Source organism: Oryzias latipes, chromosome 21, assembly GCF_053564925.1.
Source record: "Oryzias latipes strain Hd-rR chromosome 21, Olatipes_Hd-rR_3.1".
NCBI classification, from domain to species: Eukaryota; Metazoa; Chordata; class Actinopteri; order Beloniformes; family Adrianichthyidae; genus Oryzias; species Oryzias latipes.
In genome coordinates this window covers 16255404-16272368 of record NC_136257.1, presented here as the reverse complement: position 1 = coordinate 16272368, position 16965 = coordinate 16255404, and the positions used below count along the sequence as shown (strand labels likewise).

The window sequence follows — 16965 nt, the reverse complement described above, 5'->3', positions numbered from 1 at the left end:
CTGCGTTCGGAGGCTGTTTGCACTACATCTCATATGAGGCATTGGGTTAAAGTGACAGTGTCACAATGCTTTTGTGACACTGTCACAATGAGTCTTCCTTCCACATCTTGACGCCACAACAAACACACATCAGACAGTTTTTAAATCTTCTAACTGAACTTTTATTAAATCTTTTAGAAAAAACAGCTGCAACTTCCAGCTTTTTCTGCCACAATTATCACAAAAATGCATGTGAGATAGTGAAGGGGCTGTAGATCAATAGAGACTATGAGTTTCTCCTTTTTTTTTTTTTTTGATGCTGGTGTGCTGCGGGATTTCTATCGAGGTTAAAGTGTGCCGTGGCTCAAAAAAGGTTGAAAAACACTGTTCTAGAAGACTCCGCTGCTGCAAACTCTCAAAATTAAACGGTCTTCCGTATCTTAAGCCGGGGCCCCGCCCCCACGCTGAGCTGTGGACTCTGCCCCACCTCCTTCCCCAAGATCCTTACTGACACCAGTACTCTTCAGCTTTTAGCAGGTTAATGTTTTTTTGTTTTGTTTTTTCATACAGAAAACATTTGAAAACTAATTCTGATGAAAAATAGTCAAATAGATTTTATCTATTTTTCCAAACTTTCCTTCAGCTATGTGACAAGTGAACTTTTCTAAGTCACTTCTTAATAAAACTTCCAGTTTTTTTTAAAGATTCTGACCATTTAAACGTTTTACAGTGTTGGAGTAATTAGTTTCAATGCTCGAAAAAAAAGAATCCGGTCAGCTGCTTTGTTTTTCTCAGAAAAACTTAAGGTCTTACGGTTAAGTCAGAGCTCAGAACAAGTGGGACAGTTGAAAGGCATGTCCTCACAAATCAAACCTGAGTTATAACCAACATTTGATGGCAAAAAATTAAAGTTTATATGGAATAAAAAAAAGATTTTTCAAATATAAATTAGGATTGTAAAGGACTTATTTTTCATGAATCATGAAAACACAGAAAATGCTCTTCTGTGATTAAATATCGTACCAACATTTTTTTTAAACGAAAAAAATTTGCAACATTTTGCAGGAAAAAGTGCAGCTGCACTTAAACGTGGCAATCATGACAATTTATTTTATTATTTATTAAGAAAAAGAAAAGTGTCAGACCATAAACCATGCAAATGAACTAATGGATTTCTTTTCTTCCATCATCTTCCTTCTTGCATGTCATCTAGATCATTTATTACAAAGCCTTTTTCAGCTTTAGCCTCAAAGTTCACCTTCAGGGCTAAAACAGTTGACATCTGAGAGAAAAAGCTTATTAGAGGACGACCTCAATAATCATGTTTCTACATAGTTCACATATAAAAATATGAAGCCAACACAACAGTGGAGGTTTAGACAGTCAATATTATAAACATGTGTAGTGGAACACAGCCATGGCTGCTGCAAAGAAGCAAATAAAATATCTGGCAATTCTCCTTCTGAACCCCGGTGTGATAAATCTGTTTGCCGGCACTGGTCTGAAGGAAATCCCGGAGAAAAAAACACAAACAGTCCAACTTTTGACAATAACTACTAAAAGTTTCTCTTTATCAGCTGAAAAAGGGTGAGATCTGTGACGGTTTAACTTTGGTTTACCAGTCGAGTCTCAGTATGGACCGGTTTCATCCTCCGGGTGCACCAGCTATAAAACAGTCATCTCAGAAAACCAGAAGCATTAGGGTCGATGTGGAACGGAGAAGAACTCCACCTTAAAAGCCTTCGTCCAAAAATCAGCAATGATCTGGGATCCTTTTAAAGTTACTAGAGTCCAGTTGAAGGAAAGTTGCTCGTCGCTGGATGTGGGCAGCACAGACACACGTTTTTAAAGTCTGCAGTTTTCTGCGTCTGTTTACACCAGCCTTCACTGTGTGTGTGTGTGCTGTTCCTGCGTCACGCCGTGCTGGGGCTGTCAAAACCGCAGAATTTCCAGCGTTTCTCTAGATTGGCTCCAACTCCACTCAGTTCCTGCTTGAACATGCTGGGCAGACGGACCATCAGGTGCTCCAGCTCCATCGCGGTCACCTGTGAAGAGACAGCAGGAGACGCAAAACCAGGAAGAAAGAGAAATATGTGTTTCACGATAAAAACAATCAGAATTTTAGAAAGGGAAGATTTACCAAAGAGGTATAGCATGTAGCCTACTAGCCTTTGGTTGTAAAGCGACTGTTAACAAGTATGCTAATAAAAGACAAGTCATGAATATTATTATTCCTATTCGACCTTAAACTACAATATCCCAGCTGGCCGTCCAAATGCTGGCATGACAAGCACAGGAGTTCTGCGGCGGAGCTAGGAGCTATGTCTTATGATATTTTTCTTATATTTATTGAGACAATAATAAATGGATCATTCTTGTTTTTATTTTCCCTTTCTCGAATGAATGTAGGTCACAGAGACACGGAGGTTACCGCAGAAAGCGGCTTTTGCGGCAGGACGGAGAGCATATCCGTGTTTATGAATGACTTATGACGTGAATAATTATTTTGTTCGCACAAATTAATTATTTCGAGGGAACGAAATAGTATTTCGTGGGAACGAAATAGTATTTCGTAGGAACGGAATATTAATCTGTGGAAACAAGATATATTCTATTTTTTCCTTGTCAGGACACAGGCTCTGTAGTTTTATTATAGTTGTTATTGATAATATTAAAACAGCAGTTGCTTTAACTAAGGCCAGGGCTCTGACGGCCCAGATGGACCAACATAATTTGAGGGGCTCAGATTTCATTTTAAATATTGCCAATGTCACTTTTGTAATGCTTAAAGAAGCTTATATGGACAGTTTCTTAATCCTTGTCAGTAATGATACTAATAGTGACAGAAAGATTTGGGGGGATAAAAGCTTTTTTCTGGGGGGGCAGCTGCTCCCCTGTAGCTCCGCCCCTGGCGAGCAGATTGCAGGCCCTGTTGGCTCACTAAGAGTTGAGGTGAACTTATAATTAGGAGTGTAACGATTAATGATAAATTGCTTTGTTTTCCTAAGATCCACCCAGATTACTCTGTTTGTGGCATCATCAGGTTCATCGAATCAACCTTAATCGTTATAAAATCTGTTATAAAATCATTTCAAAATGAGATAAACTGATAATCTAATCGAAATTGGAAAATACCATTTGGATTGAGACATGGTAGGTTTACTTTACCCTAACGTAAAAACAACCAAGTGCACCACAGCAGACAACACAAATGTGATGTCAGCAAAAACTGATCAGTCCATCATTCCAGTCCAATGTGTGGAAACACTTTGAATTTAGCAAATACATGTGACCATACAGTGTGCTAGTTCTAAGAATGTTCCTTTTGGATTATTTGAATGTGGAAAAACAACAGTAAACTGAACTTTAGGAAACTAAAATGTCAATGGATCTGACAGTCATTCTTTTTTCCTTTTTTGTTTGTACACATATTTAATATACAGTTGATTAGCTTAAAGAAACACAAGGATTGGTACTATACAATAGAAGTAACAATATGAATTTATGAATCGAATCATTGTTAAAATGAACCATTACACCCCTACTTATATTAGTAAAAAAATATGTTTTATTCTTGCAGAGAAAATCAATTAATGTTTCAGTCTCACACAGGGTCTGACACTGAGTGTGAAAAATCTGCACTTACAGATCTGTCTACCTGTTTGACATTGAAAAGCAGCAAAAACCTATGGTGTCAATTCAGCGCCTAATGTATTGCGCATCAACATACCAGTTTCAGAAGTTGAGTCTTTCATATGTTTTTCAAATATTTTAATTTATTAAATGATCAAACGTGTACTCTATGTAACCGGAGGACGCCAGCATAGTCAGATGAGCTCCACCAGTAACTGCTAGTGAAAAAAAATGTGAATTGTCACTAGGAGTAACCCTTGTGCTATCCTAGGCACTTTAACATTGGGAGTTGGGTCATCTAGACCCACCAGACAGTGCTCTGAACGTTTTTTCACTGGTGTCCACGGATTACATGAAATGTTTCCACCTTTATCCACCTTTGTCATGGTAGGGAGAACACGTCAATGCAAGGGTGGGGTCATCTAAGATAGCACGAGGGTTAAACCAGGCAGAGCAGGAAACTTTTGGGAGTTGTTGTTCCCTCTGTGGCTTGTCCTCTCTCCTCTCAGTTCCAACTGTTCAACCCTTTTGGGACATCGGAAAACCATGGCTAAGACATTTACATTTCTGTACTGGGCTATGCATATCAACACAGCAGGATGTAACAAAAACTAACAATATGAACAGATCTTCCACATCTGAAGCCCCGGCGTAGTGGCAGAGATCATGTGGAGTGAACACAGGCAGGTAAGTGGGCTGGTAGTCGGGCTACAGGCTTGAGATCAGGCTGGTATACGGGCTGAACGCTTGACATTTCGGCAGTGAGTGAAGCTGGGTGGCAGTAATTTATGGAGGCGAGCAGGTGGAGGGAATCAGCACTGACAACCAGCCACTGCCACTGATTGTGTTGTGTTGTGAGTTATTGAATTGTGAGTTGTTGTGTTGTGAGTTATTGTCCTGTGAGTTGTTGTGTTGTGAGTTGTTGTGAGTTAAAGTGTTGTGTTGTGTTGTGAGTTATTGTGTTGTGACGAATTGTAGTGTGTTATTTTGTGTTGTGAAATCTAAAGTGTTGTGTTGTGACCTTTCTGGGCCACTGTAATTAAGCGCTGAATTGACACCATAAAAACCGCTGAACAAGATCATTTCTTAAAGTGACCTTTGAAAAAAAACTTTTTCTCATCATTAAATTTAGGTTTCTGTGAATGGGATGAATTAAATTTTAACTCAAAACATTTAAATGTAAATCATGTGAACAGCAAAATAACACAAATAGTTGTCCTATTCAGAATTACAAATCACTGTGGTTTTGATATACAAATCTGTTCATTTCTTTTAAAGTCTACATTTTAGAAATGAACAAGAAAGTGTCAGAGAAGGGTTCCGCCGCAGTGTTACTACAGGTTTAGAATGACTTATAACAGAATTTATAAGTCTTTATCAAGAAAATATTTTTGATTTTATGAGAGAAGCCTAAGGTCGGAGAAGGTCGGTAGAATTTTGAATGCAGACCGCATGGCCCACGGCCGCACTTTGGACATGCCTGGTCTAAAGTAAAAACATTGTCAAATAGATCTGGACTGCAGCTGAGGAACATCAAAGTTAGCAGCAGTTTGATTTCTTTGAGAAACAAAAACGTATATTATTTGGGAAAAACATTAAAAATGTATCCAGAAAAGAAATGAAAACAGGAATCATACGTCAATGTAAATAAGAATCTAATTTTATCTTGTGTGGAAAATAATGACCACATAAACACTGTCAAGTTCTACATGATACCCTTTTGGACAGATGTCCCGGTTGTCACATGTCCAATAAAAAAATCTAAATCTAAAAAGTCCATGTCTTAAGACCCAACAACATAGTAGATTTATTAGCCGTGGCCCGCTACACTTGGAGAATGTATTTGTGCCTTATTGATGGGTGTCAAAATTAGCCAACAGTTAGCCATGAAGCTGAAGCTCTTGTTAAAAGATTTTTTCAAGTGAGCTCACAGTTAAAAGATCGAACAAGCTTAATAGGACATAGTATTAGCTACTTGTGCTCTGGTCCACCTGCAAACAGTCTAAATGCTTTTCCAGGATCGGAAGAACTTTGGACAATGACGTTCCCATTTTCTGGGACTTTCAACCCTAAGCCTCCAATCAGACCTGCTGCTGCAGCTTATTTCATTTTTTTTAGTTCATGTTACTGAGATAAGACATGTCGTGGGTTTATAACAGCAGAGGGGTAATGGCCGACACAAATAGCTCTAGCGTTTCCTAGTACAGCGCACACATCAAGCACCATCAAGTTCATCCCAGGTGGATTTACATGATCCCAGTGAGGCAAACTGTACAAAAACCTGAATTGTAGAAGAGACTTGATTGATGTGTGGCGCTGACATGCAGCAATGTTTGCCGGGATGGTTTCTCAGTTTAAGGAAGTGGAAAATGTTGTTTTTTTCTTCTTCTCTGTTTATGTTAGGGTATATTCTAGCAATTCACCATTTATTTTTTTAGCGCTGGCTTTTCTGTATCACAAAAATTATAAATTTATGTAAGTATTATTTTGGTCATCCAGTTTATTTAGTGCAAAGAGCAGAAACGGTTGTTGCTTGTTAACACATTCTTTCCTTACAGTGAAAAGTATTTACTCTACATTGTTTTGCAGTCAGGTTTAAAAAAATGCTTTGACTCTTGTTAATGTTTCACTCGCACAGTATTCACAGATAATCATTTAGCAGATGTTACTAATTTTCAATTTAAATGTTTACCTTTGCATCCAGTTTTTGAATGTACGACCACAGATATTCAAGATTGGCTCCAAACGGATGAACGTGGAGAAATGTGGACATGATGCCTGAAGGAGATAAAAAAGGGGGAAAAGGGGTTCAAAACAAAATCATGAAGAACTGCAAAGTGAAAGAATTTACAAGACACATTCATTACATCTGCATCAAACAACATCAAAACAGAAGACAGTCAAGCCAGAAAACAGCAGAGAGAGCTCCTGAGATGAGGTTCTGTAGAAGTATCTGTTAATACAGGAGTATTGAGGGGTTTGGTGAGGGGGCATGAGAAAAGTGGAGGAAGAGAATAGAAAGGAAATCTAGGGGCACCCCAGGAGGATGCTGCAGAGCCACAACTAATTTCCTTGACTTATGTGGCAAAACGTTGGCAATTACAGGAACACCAGACTTGCTCACATGTAACAGTGGAACCAGAGCAGAGCTGGAGGGTGACTGGGGGGTGTTTGGAGTGGTGAGGGGTTGCAGTAGAAGAAAGACTGGAAAAAGAGAAAGTGAAACTTCCTCATCTCTTTTCACATCCACACATTGAAAACAAGAAGCTGCTCAGTGGTGGCTCCACTTCACACCTAATGAAATGCTTTTACCAACAACCAACTGGAGGGAAAATCAAGATCTAAAGGGCTCCTTTATCTTATTGAAATGATTTTTCTCTGATATTCTTAAAAGATTTGTCTTCTTAATGTTTCCTCTTCACTCTTAATTTGAATTAAAAGATTACATGTAATGAAACACATGAGCATAACATGAACAGCAGACTGTTTTAATTTTTTTTAGAGCCTGAAAATGTGGGTACAGAGGGCATCAAACAAATCAAATTTTCTGTCACACTGACCACAATAGGTCATCACTGAGCATGTGCAGACAATTTGCAGGCTCTGCTGAGCAGCAGTGAAGGGAGTTCTGCTGCTGTGATGAATATGACTCAATTTTACAGAGAGGGCTTTTAAAAGCAGCAGCACCATCAGGGATGAAGACACTTTAAACAAACCTATTTTTAAGGGAGTCAGTCACAACTTTGGTCTATTGCCTGAGTCTACCCTAAAAGTTGATCAAATATGCTGAATCAAACCATCTTTGAACCATCATGTTTAGGTAATTGTTCTCATGATTTCTTAAGTTGTGATGAATCCCACACATCCATGTGTCACTGGAAAATATATCAACACACCTTTATTGAACATTGAGAATAATGCAACATGTGTCCAGAAGAAGGCACTGTGTGATAAAGATATCATAGAGTTTAAAAAGGTTTAGAGTTTGTGATTTTGTGGTGCCACAACTGTGAAGAAACTTTCAACACCTAAAACAGTTTTACACCTAAAATTCATCACTGGTAAAATCATGTCAGCTGCATGACATGAACACAAGCAGAGAACAGAAATCACCAGAGCAGCTGAAGTTGTGTAGGTGTCTGTTGGACAGATAAATGTGAGCAAACATGCCCGTCAGTGGCTAAAACTAATCGTAACCCTTATGCTATCCTAGGCATTTTGACATTGGGAGTTGGGTCATCTAGACCCACTAGACAGTGCGCTGAACCTTTTTTCTTCAATGATTTGTGAACCTCACTGGTGTCCTTGGATTACATGAAACGTTTCCACCTTTATCAACCTTTGTCATGGTAGGGAGAACAAGTCAGTGCAAGGGTGGGGTCATCTAAGATAGCACAAGGGTTAAAATATAGAAACAAAACAAGTGTGAAAGGAAAACATGTTGATATTTATTAAATGTGTTTACAGAGCTGCATTTTGTCAATTTTTGCATCATCTTACAAGCTATTAGTGCTTTACAACATGCTTTACAAATGATTATCTAGACCAGGGGTCGGCAACCTGCGGCTCTGGAGCCGCATGCGGGTTTTTCATCCTTGTGCTGCATTTCTCTCTGGTTTTGTAAAATAACTATCATGTTCTTCTAAAAAGACAGTCAGTGGCAAACTCGTAGGAGGCACAGGAGCGCCCAAGAAAAAAAAAGCCCCCCCCCCCAGTCTAAAACCACCCATTTCCGCGTAAAATTAATTAATTTTGCTTTGGGGCGCCCTTACAATCCTATCAAGGGCGGGTTGCACGCGGGGTAAAACAACTTGGAGCTGCAGAGGATGTGAAAAGGTAGAGAGGCGGGGGAGGGGCTTAGACTCACCGCCTATGATTACAGACCCGCAACAAACTAACAGCTGCTTACTAATAAAAATAATAAAAAATATAATAAAATAATAAAATAAAATAATATACTTTATTGGGTTTACTGGATTTAAAGGGGAAAAAAAATAGAAATGAGTCTGCATCGAAGTGAAAATGTTGCGTTCATCTGACTCATCTTAACTCTGTGTTTGACAGACGGAAAAGTATATTCAAGGTTTTCGAACATGGACAAAAGATCAAAGGAAGCATCACGCTCATAAATAATTAAAATTAATAAATAAATATCCTGATAGCGTTTTTAATCAATACAAGTATCGCCAAATGAACTATCGCGATATATTGGCAAAACAATTTTTTTTAACATCCCTTGTGTTGCGGCTCTTTGTGCTTTCATTTCTGTGGGAAACAGATCTAATTGGTTGATCTGTGAGTGGTAAAGGTTGCCGACCCCTGGTCTAGACTCACAACAGCAGAAAAAACATAAATTAATCAAAAGATATAAAATATTTCTTATAAAGACTAAAGCTGCGTTCATAGTGAACGGGTCAAGTTCACGTTGGCTGCCTCTATTTGAAGCGGACACGTGTGTGAGGAGCTAACACTAAATGTTTTTAGCCTGATCGCTACATGGAAATCACATCGATAACCACATTTCGACGTCCGGAGATCATTAACAGACTCTACCAGTATGGTGAGGTTCTCCATCTACTGTAGGAGTTGCGGCTGAATGTCGGCGCTTCGAGCGGTACTTCCGTCTGTCTGTAACCCTTTCTGACGACTTGTTATCCAGCATTAATCAGAGAAAGGAAAAATTAAATACAACAACAAAATTAGAGGAACTTATATAATCTTCTTAATGCAAATAAGTTGGCCTTGGACCCTCCCAATTAATTGAGACACTGAACTCGTCATGTGTCCTGAGAGGAGTTCCCCATTGGTTGATACGAAGCGCTGTCTTCGCAAAGTTCCGATTTTTAAACTCTAGACGGCTGCAATTCTCAAAAAATGCAAATGCATGAAAAACCCTGAGAATGGACCCTTTTTTTTCAAAGACAGTTTTAAAAAGGAGCCTTAGAGATCATTTTAAAGAAGTTTTATGATTCTAACGATTGTAATAATTTTATTGTTTTAATGATTGTCTGTATAACTGCTGTTTTATCCTGATTTTTGTTGTTTGTCTCTCCTGTGACTTTTTTTTTTGTTTCTCAAAAGGGCTTGCCTTTTGCCAGGCCACAGTGGAAAATAAGAATTTCTTGCCTAGATAAATGAAGGTTAAATAAATAAGTCATGCTGTTCCCGGACGGATACAGCTGTCCGACTCTCAAATCACGTTGCAAGACCTCTGATCGTGTCTATACCTTGACTTAACATTTAATCTGGCTGCCACTCCCACGCGTATCTCATTTGGTGTGAGCACAGCTTAAGAGAGAAGGAAAGTTTCAAGACAGGATTTGCTCTTGTATTGACACATTTTTTAAGATTTCTTTTCAGATAAATTCACCTAAACACTGTAAATTTGTACATTGAAAAGTTTCCTATCCATGAAAAGATATTCCAGACACTTTTATTTAACATTTGTAACTTTTAAAGGAGGTTATCACAGTAGCTGCTGTAGGAAAAAAATCTGTCGCTTTGAGATTACTTTGCTTGCGTGTTCAAAAAAAGTCGAGAAAAAGGAAACCACTGGATTCGACCGGATTAAGATTAACAAATTTACTTCCCTAACATTATTTCTAAAACAGAGTAAAACAAAATAAAACAGACATCCGGGTTACCAAAGTTTCAGAGCTTGCACAGCGCAAAATTACCAACGTCTTAACATGCCAGCCTGTTGAGAACAAAAAGGCTCCTCTTCGTCCCGGTGTTTTATCCTGTGGATTCAGCCCCCTCCTCAGGAAAACAATATGGCTGCTACACTCCTACTCTGGACGCTTGGATTGGCCGGCCGAAAGGTCTGCCCACTTCCTTCAGTCCATATTTGGAATCACAGCATTCAATTCCCGCTTCAGACGTCCAGGGGGTTTCTTCACAGACGGACATCTGTCCGGCCACAGACTGTGTCCCCATGGGGTCCAGCACAGTCGCCCGGATCCTTCTCCGCAGGCAGTCAGTCCCAACTCTTTGTCTTTCACATGTGAGTTGGCACCTTCAGAGGTTCCCATACATTGAATCGGATCCTAGAGGCAATTTAATTCTGGTCCATGTCAGATCTACAGCCAAGCCTTCCAGATGGTCTTAGAAGATCAAAGACTGTTTCTCCTGAAGGGGGATGAGTTTGGAGCTGCAGCATTAAAACCTCTTTACATATGCAATGTTCAGGAAGTCCCTTTTAAATTCAAATGACGGGAACCACACACAGTAAACCTGAAAGAGAACCTTCAATGAAATAAAGATAAGATAAAAAGCCTAAGAGAAATAAGGACAACAAAAATATAATTCCTTCAGTGCGTTTACATGGACAAAAGTAATCGGAAAGAATCCCTGATCGGAAGAAAAATGCGTCACGTAAACACGCCGTTCGGAATACTGTGCCTTGACCAGACTCATTCATATCAAAATTTCTTTCCGATTCAGATAGGTTGGTTATGCTGATTGTTGATCCGATCGTTGTGCATGTAAACAGTTCATTCTGATCGTGTGTCACTACTGCTCTGGTTTAACATCATGCATAGACGGAGAAAGCTTTAAAACTCAAACAGAACAGACCGGCTACTCTCTGGACGCCCGTTGCGAAGCGCCGCTCCGCCCTCGCCCCGCCCTCGCCCTGCTCTCGCCCCGCCCTTCTGGCTCTTCGCCCTCTCTTACATCCCTTCGCCCTCTCTTACATCTGAGCAGAGCTCAGGCCGCCAGCTCACACAGCGGCTTTGGGGGTGTGTGTGAGCTTTTCAAAGCAGAAATGTCACTCAGTCCTAAGAAACCGATCAAACAAATACGTGGATTTGTGTTTCCAGTCGTTTCCCGACAAAATAAAGGCTAATGTTATTCCCACATATTTACGTGAAGCCAAGCTGCAGATTGCTGCATTTTCCGCCGTATTTGGTTTTGTCCTGAATTCTCATCTCAGCTCATGGCTGCCATTCCTCTGTCCGTCATTTTGTCCACCAAATGTCCCACAACTAATGGACCATTAATTTTATTGATTTCCTTAACAAATATTTGCTGTATTCCAGTTTTGTTTGATGTTTTTTTATACTTAGATGGTTCATATGGTCAGTGCATTTAATATGAACACACATTAGGAATGTCTGAGAACACAGCTGGATCATGCGACGTCCATGACACAGTATGGGTCAAATTCAGAGTCCAGAGTATAACAAACAAATGTGTATAATTGTAAGGTCATCTTCAGGTTACAAGAGTGGTCTGTCATGTAAGAAATCTTTTAGTGTTTTTTACTTTTTTTTCTTTTTCTAACTTGTCTTGTCCAACAGCTGAGCAAGCAGATCAGAGCTGAGTGGCTCTTGTATTGGACAGATTTTATTGTAACAACAAAATCTGTCCAATACAAGAGCTGAGTGGCTCTTGTATTGGACAGATTTTATTGTTACAATTGGGGTTTATGGATCTACAGACAGACTGAGTGTATATTTGTATAAACCCATTGTGTATTTGAGGCTAAGCTTCATTTATGAAAATTATATTTGTATGCTTCCCTTGTTGGACCGGACGGAAAAAAAGAAACAAGAGGAGAGAAAGAAACAGAGCGGGATGTCAGAGATGGGGGATAAGGGGTTAGAGTGGTGGGTAGTCGTTATCACAAAGTCAAAACATAAAAGTGTCGTACTTAAATTAAATTACATGACTTAGTTCACACAGCAACAAAACAAAAAAAAATTGTCTGCACACAACTATTTACGGGTTAGAAGTATAATCATGCATCAATGATTAAAGATTTATCTCCCAGGATTTCTGCACACAGACAGGTACACACAATATTCGCATTACAGATATTCAGAAAGAATGGTGTAGAAAAAGAGAAAAAAAAAAACAATACCCATGCCCGTATTTGTGCAAAGGTGAATAAGCGGGTGTGTTGTATGAATGTGTTACTCTGAAGGCCCGTACACACCGGGACGAATATTCGCCAGGCGTTATTCGCCAGCGTTTTTCGCCACGTTTTTTGTGTTCACACCCAGGCGATTTTCACTGACGATGAGCCGAGCGAACATGCAATTTCATTCCCTGACATTAGATGGTGCTTAATGTAAACAGAAATACTCCTGTACACAAGGTGGCGCTGCGCAACTTTACGCTTCTTAAAGTCGCTTTTCCCTCAGAATAAGAGAGCAAGTATTTACGCGCTTGTCAGAATCATACAAAGAAAACATGAATATTTCAAGCACCAGTTGCTCCAACTGGTGCTTGGTTCGGGGATATTTTAGAATGTCCGTCATTATTTCTTCGCTGCTGTGTAGATGCTACTCGGCTTCCATCTTCTTCGCTGGTATGTGTGTTCAGCAAGGCAGTTTTGTGTTTGAGCGCCCCCAAGTTGTGTTTTACTGTAACTTCAGAAGCTCCAGACACGTGTGCAAAAGCGCCACTCTCATTGGTCGAATAGATTTCGACGCGACGCGTCAAAAAAAAAAAACCGAAACCGAGGCTTTTTTTTTTTGACACTTTGACGCGTGGCGTTTTTTCGCGCCGGTGTGCACACTCTCATTGGTGCCCTTTGTTTAGTCACGGGGCGTTAAACGTCGGCGAAAATCGCCAGCGAAATTCGTCCCGGTGTGAACGGGCCTTTAGAGTGTACCTTGATCACACTGAATCCTCCAGCAGAGGTAGGAGGCCCAGCACCCCACACCCCAGAGCTAGGTGCAATTAAAATTGGTGGATGCTTCCACCAATGGTCCCTACGTGTGTAAAGCAAACAAAGCTTGATTAGGAGGGGAGGGGGGTCTACTTAACCATATTTGTTTATTTCCTTAATTGCTTTTTTTTCCTTTTTTTCCCTCTTTTTTCCCCCCGTTTTATTTTCATTTTTTATTATTTTTCCCCCATTTGACTGATTTCTATTTTACGAGTTTTAGGGCCACCAAAAAGAAAAAGAAAAAATTACGAGATTTTTAGTCGTAAATTTATGAGAAAAAAACTTGTATATTTACGAGATTAGCAGCAGGTGAATGCAGCGCAGCAGCAGAGCAGACCAACTAAACTTAGTTGAACAGGTGAGCTACATGTTTATTGATTATGTTCCAGATGTTTGGAAGCTCAGTTGTTGAATTTACAATTTATTAAAGTTTTCTTTATTGATGGTTGGTTTGCAGGATCTCTGCAGCCCGATGAAGCCATCATCAGGTATCCCTGCAGGCAGCTATCCACTTGAATCCTTTGTTCCTCCACCAAAGACTAGATCTCTACATTTGTGTGATGTTTCCGTCTGAGGAGGAGCACTTTTTGGCATTTTCAACGTTCTAATGCTAATATAACACACTATTTTCATTCCCCTTTGTTTTATGTTGAAACGGGACGCTTCATCTGCAGGAGGGGCCGTGTGTAACACTGTTTACTTCCGCATTGGTGTTCAGATGACAGGTTCATGACGTAAGGTGACAAATGAACTTCAGGTTATGTGAATGAAAAGGAAAATAAAGACTGCAGCCGTCCTCTACACCCAAACGTGTCTCTGAGGTCCTTATTTTACAGATGAAACTCCCCTTTACCGACACCGAATCCCGGAAAGCCAGCTTCACTGACAATAATCTGATTTTGAGTCACCAAAAGGTTCAGAATCTCTTTGTTTTTTAAACCTATAATCCGGAAATAAAGATTCACAAAAGGCTCCACATATTTTATCTTCAAGCTTGGCTCCGATAAACGGAAAACTTTGGCATTTTTGTCCTTGTTAATCTATGACTTTTTTCTCGTAAATTTACGAGATTTTAAGTCGTAAATTTATGAGATATAATCTCGTAAATTTACTTTTTTTTTGGTGGCCCTAAAACTCGTAATATTTGTCTCTTGTTTATTTATCTATTTATTTATTTAGTTTAACCCCCCCCCAACCTATCAACTTCTTGGTGAGCTGTTATGTGTAAAGAGGGAGACTTGTCATGCTCTACCATGCATGGTTTTGTTGTATCCCTGTCCCAAAAAACCCCACCCGAGTACAAGGCACCAGGCCCACCACACAGTGTGGCAGAGGCACAGCAGAGTGCACCAGCCCCCCAAGACCACACAGCCAGGGAAGAGCAGGTCTAGACACCACCCCCAGGGCCGTAAAACAGAGCCCCAGCCCCAGGCAACTGGGTCCCCAATGGGAGCTCTGGTTCCCAGGCGCCTGAACCCTGGACTCATCAGACGTCCCCGCCGACCACAAGCACCCCCCCCCCCCAGAGAGTCGAGTGTTCCACCCCCACCAGCCCCGGCCAAGCCAACAGGAGGCGCCCCAGGCCAGAGGCAGGCCACCTAGGACAGCATCAACACCCCCCCAGGACCAGAGACGACGGGAGCCCAGCCCCGGACTCAGGCGAGCCCCCCGCCCAGAGCAGGCGCAGTTCTGAGAAGCCGGGGCGCAGGCAGACCCCAACTACACCTGGGGGATGAGACACCCCCCCCCCCCCCCCCCCCCCCACGAAGCAGGGTCCCCTGCTCCGCGCACACCCAACCCAGAGATCCCAGGGGCAAAAAGCCCCACCCCATCCCAAGGTAGTGATCCCAACCTGGATGGCGGAGCTCCCAGAACCCTGCCCCGGAAAACCCCCGGAAGCCGGACCCAGACCAAACCACCACACCCCAACCCACAGGCCCCGGAAAGAAGCACATAGGCCATATTTTTTTTAGTGTTTTTGAATTAAACCTACAGCAGCATGAAAGAATAGCAGTCAAAGAAATTGAAGACTTGGATACATGTCAACAGAAAACAACAATGGTGTAGTCTGCCGTGCACGCACACATCTTTAAAAAGAAAAAAAATATATACACAACAAATGATTGACCAAGATATCATTGACCCAGATATGAATTTGTTTAACTTTGTGAAGAGCCAGTGTAGTTATTATACAGATGAAGAATACAGCAGAAATACAGATCTTAATCACAAACTCTTAATCATACATAGAGAGAATGTCTGGCTGTATTGACCATGTCATGGAATATATATCTCTAGAGATTAGATTGAAGAAACAGAGAAAAGTCATTGTCAGTCGTGTGTATCGAGCCCCTGAATCGAACATTGAAACTTTAACAAGTGCCATTGAAAATATTTTTGCTAACATTTCCAAAGAGGTAATATTTCTATGTGGTGATTTTAATATAAATTTGTTGAACCCAAACAAACACCATGACAGACGATTTTATTCATACAATGTACAGTTTAAGCATATATCCATTAATCAACAAACCGAGGAGAATAACAACAAACAACACAACCTTAATAAATAATATATTCACAAACTGCCTAGAAAACAGAATAAAAAGGGGATTGCTGATAACTGACATCACTGACCATTTGCAAACTATTAATATGTTTGTGGAGAATTGAAAGAAAAAAGGCAAGTAGTTTACAAAGAAAAACTAACAGAGTAATCAATTTGGGCGGCTGTGGTGCAGCGGTAGGGCGGTCGACCCTTGATCGTAATATTGCAGGTTCGATTCCCGCCTTGCACACCCATGAGTCAAAGTGTCCTTGGGCAAGACACTGAACCCAACCTTTGGCGGTAAGCGGGCGCCTGTGTTTGGCAGCAGAGCGGCCATCTGTGTGTGAATGTGTGCGTGACTGGGTGAATGGGTCTGTGACTGTAAAGCGCTTTATCCTTGTAGGTAGAAAAGCGCTATATAAGTATACGCCATTTACCAATAAATACTTGTCATGTCTCGTCAAGCTTCCTGTTGTCTCGTGTGGGGTTTCCTGTTTTATTTTGAAAGTCTGTTCCCCACACCTGAGTCTGCCTCATCATCCCTGATCATTCCCACCTGTGCTTCCCCTCCTCATGTATTTATAGCCTGTGTTTCCCTTTGTCCTGTGCCTGTTTGTCATGTGCTATCACCTGTCAAAGCTAGCTCTTCTCTTGTGTCCAAGAATTAAAACCTTAAGCTCTGCATCTGAGTCCAGTCCTGTGTTCTGCCTTGTCAATACTGTACATTTAAATCAGAACTACAAGCACAAACTTGGAAAACCCTGTACGAAAGCAAAAATGTTAACTCAGCTTATGAAAAATGTATGCAAGGGTTTACATCTACAACAAAAACTGCCCAATTACAAAACCCTTTAGTAGAAAACAATATAATAAAAATCCATGGATGACTAATGGACTAAGAAAAGGATGAAAAAAAACAGTTTATACAAACATTTATTGATAAATAGAATTGTTGAAAAGGAAAAGTGATACAAACAATGTATAAACAAATTAACCAGTATCATGAGAACATGCAAAAAAGGGATATCGATGCTTTCATCAACGGGGTGCAGAGATCCTGCAAGCCACCCATCAATAAATAAAATATTAATAAATCATAACTGAAACAAATGAGCTTCCAAACATTCAT

At 40.5% G+C, this 16965-nt stretch overlaps 1 protein-coding gene across 8 annotated transcripts in view; it reads right to left on the bottom strand.

Annotated features, from left to right (window-relative positions):
* Positions 1-1080: 1080 nt before the first annotated feature.
* enox1 (ecto-NOX disulfide-thiol exchanger 1) overlaps positions 1081-16965 on the bottom strand; it is a 197006-nt gene continuing 181121 nt past the window's right edge. For 7 of the 8 annotated variants that reach the window (XM_078939581.1, XM_004081660.5, XM_078939583.1 and 4 more), the window contains 2 exons: positions 6305-6390; positions 1081-2024 (listed from right to left, as the gene is read on the bottom strand). In XM_078939581.1, coding sequence (XP_078795707.1) covers positions 1893-2024; positions 6305-6390 — 218 coding nt within the window. In that variant the 3' untranslated portion in view covers positions 1081-1892. The remainder of the gene's footprint in view (positions 2025-6304; positions 6391-16965) is intronic. The other variant, XR_013652696.1, reaches the window with a different exon arrangement.